This window comes from Ciona intestinalis, unplaced genomic scaffold (assembly GCF_000224145.3).
Source record: "Ciona intestinalis unplaced genomic scaffold, KH HT000092.2, whole genome shotgun sequence".
NCBI classification, from domain to species: Eukaryota; Metazoa; Chordata; class Ascidiacea; order Phlebobranchia; family Cionidae; genus Ciona; species Ciona intestinalis.
The window spans coordinates 74,275-79,848 of record NW_004190414.2 but is presented as its reverse complement, the minus strand read 5'-3'; the positions used below and the strand labels follow the sequence as shown (position 1 = coordinate 79,848).

Sequence of the window (5,574 nt, the reverse complement as noted above, 5' to 3'; positions counted from 1 at the left end):
CTCGGTTCATTAAATTGAACATGAGGTAGAGACCTGTAATGAAATAATATGTCTGGTTCATGGTTTACATGAATAAAGCGATGAATGAATGTGACTTGCTTTATCCTCTTGTGCAGGGGTAAACGACAGTCATTATAACATGGATGTTCTGTTTTACACATTTTGTGCCCGCTTACAAGTTACTACATATGTAACTTTGGGGATGGTTGATTTTATCTGTTTGGCTGACAATTTAGTAAACCCATTAGTGACCACTTGATTAAAGCAATTAAGTGTCTTGCCAAAAGACACATACGACCACAATGGTAGCAGCGACGAGCCTTGAATCCATTACTTCTTGGTTATAAGCACTAGGCAGACTGGCTATCCATTGTGCTGGTATACATAATAAAAATGCTTCCTATCATAAGACCTTATCCATGACATTTTAAGATGATCCCAATGATAACTTAAGGGGCATAGCAACTAAAGGTACCACTAAAGTTTCAAAAAAACAAAATGTATGCCCCGTTAAAAACTTAATGTTACACAACCCACCTATTTAATAAATATTTGTAAAAATAATTACAATTTACAAAAGAAACACTATAAAATCATATACAATGTGAATTCCATGATGTACCCACTATAGGACTTCACACATATAGAATAGAACAAACTAGTATAGTACTGTGGGAGAAGAATGGACACCTTTAGCACATAATATCCAAATATCCTGATCGTGGTTTAAACAATTAACAACGGTCTATGAAAGTCGTGAGTATACGATTTAATAACTCTTTGAATGTTCTTTGTTTACTATCAAATGAGACGAGAAAGAATGAAAAGGTGTCCCATCTTCCTCCACCCTACGATATCAAAAAAAGTAAAACGTTACATTCAGTATCAGAATTCAGAATATACTTACGGTCCATTTCATTTCCGCGTATCATAAGTTTACACTCTGCAAGAATAGCTTCACTGAATTGAGTGGCTAAAACTTTAACACAACGAGCGTTTAATCGTGTTTGTGACGAAGATTCGAGGTACCGAGTTCCTCTTTGTGATTCTTCCAGAAGTTTCTGGTATGCCTAAGAATTTAATTATTGCATTACAGTAGGTTCATTTGACTTTTTCTTATCTTTTAAAACTCGGCCACTTGGGTGTTGGGGTAATGGGCCAAATCTAGTCTAAATTAATGTAACTTACTTTAACCTCGCGTGGCCAGAAAACGACAGTCGTTATCACACGGGTTTAACAACTCGTGCCAGCGTACGAGTTACCATGTATGTTACTTCGTGGGTAATTATTTTTGGGGGGATATTTTCATTTTTTATGTATGGCCGATAATTTGGTCAATCCATTAGTGACCACCGGGTTGGAGCAATTGCTGTTAAGTGTCTTGCCCAAGGACACATACACCCACAATGGTAGCAGCGACGAGCCTTGAACCCATAACCTCTGGCCCAGAGGCTCTGGGTTACAGGCAGGCGCGCTAACCACTATGCCACGGCGCCGGTTCATGACCGCGTCGCAGCGCAACGGCAGTCGTTACAACATACATATGTAACTTTTTAATTTTTTTGATTTAATTTATTTTTGTTTATGTATTACTGATAATTTGGACAACCCATTAGTGCTACTTGATTTGGGACAATTGTCGTTAGTGTCTTGCCCAAGGACACATATGCCTACAATGGTAGCAGCGACGAACCTTTAAACCCATTACCTCTGGGTTAGAGGCAGGCGCGCTAACCACTTTGCCACGGCGCCAGTATTTGATCCAACTTTTATGTCCACAGTTTAAATAATACAAAAACTACTGTTTTGAAAGAACAGAATGAGTTTTATAATTTTTATATTAAAGAATAAAAAAGAATTTCAAGAACAATGATTGTTGGCGTAAAAAGCACACAAATATATAGTTTTTTCCTAATTACCAAATTAAAACCAAAATTGTGTAAAATATAGCTGTAACTGAAAACAAAATACAAAAAGCATCAATTGATTAAAAATGCAAACTTTCTTTTACCTTCGAACTAAATATTTAGTGTGAAAATTTGCTACAAAATGAGCATGAAAATTTAAGCGTCAAAATTTTTTTACGATTTTTTGAATCTTTTTCTGGTTTGCCGTGTAGATTCAGGTAAACTTCTTCGTTGTGGGTTGTGGAAACCTGGTGAATAGTTGAATGTTACTTATGACTAATGCTACGGCACAGAGGTTATAGGTTCAAAGCTCATCGCTGCTACTATTTGTGAGGTTAAGTGTCCTTGGGCAAAACACAGAAAATACGAAATTTCTACAACCTTGTGTTTTCTACAACCATAAGGGTCTTCTTATTATTGGCCATACGAAAAAAACAAAAACATACAAAATTAGGGCCATCTGGCGTTGTAAAAAAGGCTTGTATCTAAAATAATGTAATAGGTTGGGGTAAGATGGGACAGTATTAATTTTTTTTCTGTTGCATTAGGTAGTAAACAAGAATGTTTACAGAACTATATAACTGAAGCCCAGTGAAGCAGATTTTTGGTAATTGTTTAAAACACTATCAGTAAATACATGTTTCAGGTGATAACGCTATCCCATCTTACCTCATTGTAATATAGTAGAGTGGGGGAAGACGGGACACCTTTAGCACATTATACCCAAATATCCTGATAGCGTTTTAAACAATTAACAACGGTTTAAGGAGGTCGGGAGGTTACGGTTTTATAATTCTTTGAATGTTCTTTGTTTGCAACCAAATAGGACTATAAAATATAATAAAAACGTGTCCCATCTTACCCCGCCCTACTATATATTAACACCTGGGTTTTGGTTTTAGCACCCCTAATTACAAGGCAAACAAAAAAAAACAGAAATTCTACAAAAAATAGAAACCTATTTTCTTTTCGATTGCGTTTAGCCTCTCTTGTGCCTCCTTGTGTTCCTGCTCTTTAAATTTCATTTCGTCCGTTTCAAGTTGTAGACTCTCTAGCTCCTCCTGTGACGAATGAATTTCTTCGATAACGGACTTAATGTTTTCCAGAATTTCTAAAAAAATTTTTTAAAGTTTAGATTATTATGAGTGAATCGGACTAGCTTAGCATTTTTTAAATTGGAAAAATTCCTCGTATTTAGAGGGTAAATGAGCTACCAATCAAAATCCTTGTCAGTTGACGGGACAAAGAAAAAATGTGCCAATTGTAATACTTTACAAGACATTGATTAACTCGTTGCTAAAAAGCTAGCACATTCGTCGCATTAAATATAACTGATGTAATTAGTTGTTTTCCTTTTTTAATAAATGAGCACCATATTACATATTGGGGGTAAATCTGATAAGCATCTTTGTTAAAAGGGTAAAGCATATGTTTTTTTACACTTTATCAAAGACCTGAGATTTAGGGCAGATTTGGCCCATTACCTCAACATCCAGAAAGCCCATTAAAGTCTTTTTATGCGACTGGTGCTGGGACAGCAGGACACGTAATTTTTGCAGCATTTTTGACCTCATGTGGTTACAAGTTTTCACACTTTTCAACTTTGTGTAAGATATTTTCTTTGATATAGCTTATAATTTGGACAAACAATTAGTGACCACTGGGTTTGAGTAATATCTGTTAAGTTTCTTGCCCAAGTGCGCATACGGCGATCAGTATTAGTAGCCTCACCAAGCATTGAACCGGGAACACTTTGGTTTTAATGCAGGTGCCTAAACCACTAAGCCATCGCACCGGGCAAATATACTAGCACGGTGCTGTTCAACTTTTTATGGGTTGGTGAACCCCTAAAGTTGTTGCGACAAACTCATGCACCCCTGATTACTTTAACACACATTAATCGAAAAGCACCGTTAATCAAAATAATTAGGAACAGGTTGTTTTCGTTTAAAGAGAAGACTAGTTTCGGAGTTCTCATTGATGTAAGATATAGAATTCATGTAGAAAAAACTATAGAAAAATGGCTAAATTTGTTAAAAATGTTCAAAACTGAATATTATTGCTAACAATTGTTGAAGTTTGTGATGCACCCTTGTATGCCCTTTTGTTGTGGTGCACCCCTAACATATTTTGTTGCAACCTACGGTGCACCGTGCACACCGGTTGAAGAGTGCTGTACTAGTATAAACATACGACTTATTTTCCGGGGTTAGGGGTTTAAGTTTTATGTGTGTAAACTGTAAAACTTACTGTTAGTAAACGATTTTTTATAAAATATTGAAATACTATACCAATACACGTTTTATATGTCACAAAACTATGTTTTTTTCAAAGTCCCCAGAAAATAATAAAAAAATGAGGGCCCACTTGTAAAAAAGAGAGTGACATTCGGATAATAAGTCGTAGGTCTAGTATACTATTAAGCAAAACCTAGCAAAACAAACTTACCAATTTGTTTAACACATGTTGCATATTCTTCTGACATTGGAGCACCGAACACCATGCCCCGAAGTTTCTCGACAGCTGGTGCTCGGTTTTGGTTACCACCAAATTTTCCATTGCTACGAATCCGGTGACCATTGCGGGTTAAAATCGTTGGACAGTGCGTGTGCTTTACCACCTAAAAATGATAGCGTAAGAGACCCCTTTTGCCAAGGTTTTGTTATACACAATGTTCGCGGCTTTGTCAGCCATACAATAAACAATTGTCAGCCATAGATTAAAAAATTGTCAGCCATATATTTAAGTTAGTAATGTTAAGTCAGTAGTTAAGTTTTTTAAGAGCACCTCACAACACAAGCACATGTTTAGAATGACTGACCAACAAGGTCAGACAGGAGGCAAGACTGAAAAAGGAAGAAGGCAAAATCAATGATTGGGGAGGGGCACCACACAAACAAATTAGATACAATAGGAACTAAAACAATGATAACTTAACAAGTAACTTACCATGTTTCTGTATTGATTAGCAGAATCTAAGTCATCTATAAGAATAGTATCGCCCAGAAGCATCGTGAAAACTAAAAAAACAACAGAAAATAAATAAGCAAAAAAATTGTAACTGTTATAGTTTTTAATTTGAAAATTGTTTAGCTTTTCTTAAGAAATAGCAAAATAGAAATTTGTTACAAGACACAAAAAATATTTTTTTGAATCAATTAAATCAATTTTTAAGAGAAAAACATTTGGTATGGTTTTTTATCATATAGTAGGGTGGGGAGAGAACACCCTTTATAACACAGATATTGTGTTTCATACACCTCCTGCCCGCTTTTGAGTTAATGTTTATGTAAATTTTTGGGTGCTAGATTTTCTGTATAGTTGACAGTTTAGACAACCCATCAGTGACCACTGGGTTGGAGCAATTCCGTTAAGTGTCTTGCCCAAGGACACATACGCCCACAATGGTAGCAGCAACAAGCACAGTTAAACACATTCAGAATTTAAATAAAATAAACTTACTCATTCTACAGTTGACTTGGTCTTTTTGGAAATTCAAAAGTTTTCGCGCAAAAATTGGGTTTCCAGTTACTTGGTCCTGAGAAATTCTTGCTTTTACATGCGGCAGTTGTTTTTTCCAGTCGGAAAGATTTTTTTTATAGATACTGTCTAAAGGTAAAACTTGCTGTCTGCCGTCAGATAGTTTGTGGATTTCTCTTGCCTGGAT

The 5,574-nt window shown here is 35.9% G+C and overlaps 1 protein-coding gene across 4 annotated transcripts in view; it reads right to left on the bottom strand.

Moving 5' to 3' along the window:
- Positions 1–1,820: 1,820 nt before the first annotated feature.
- LOC100185596 (structural maintenance of chromosomes flexible hinge domain-containing protein 1-like) overlaps positions 1,821–5,574 on the bottom strand; it is a 44,631-nt gene continuing 40,877 nt past the window's right edge. For all 4 annotated transcript variants that reach the window (XM_026838467.1, XM_018815560.2, XM_018815559.2 and 1 more), the window contains 5 exons: positions 5,370–5,568; positions 4,857–4,927; positions 4,356–4,527; positions 2,866–3,018; positions 1,821–2,155 (listed from right to left, as the gene is read on the bottom strand). In XM_026838467.1, the coding sequence (XP_026694268.1) occupies positions 2,082–2,155; positions 2,866–3,018; positions 4,356–4,527; positions 4,857–4,927; positions 5,370–5,568 (669 nt within the window). In that variant the 3' untranslated portion in view covers positions 1,821–2,081. The remainder of the gene's footprint in view (positions 2,156–2,865; positions 3,019–4,355; positions 4,528–4,856; positions 4,928–5,369; positions 5,569–5,574) is intronic.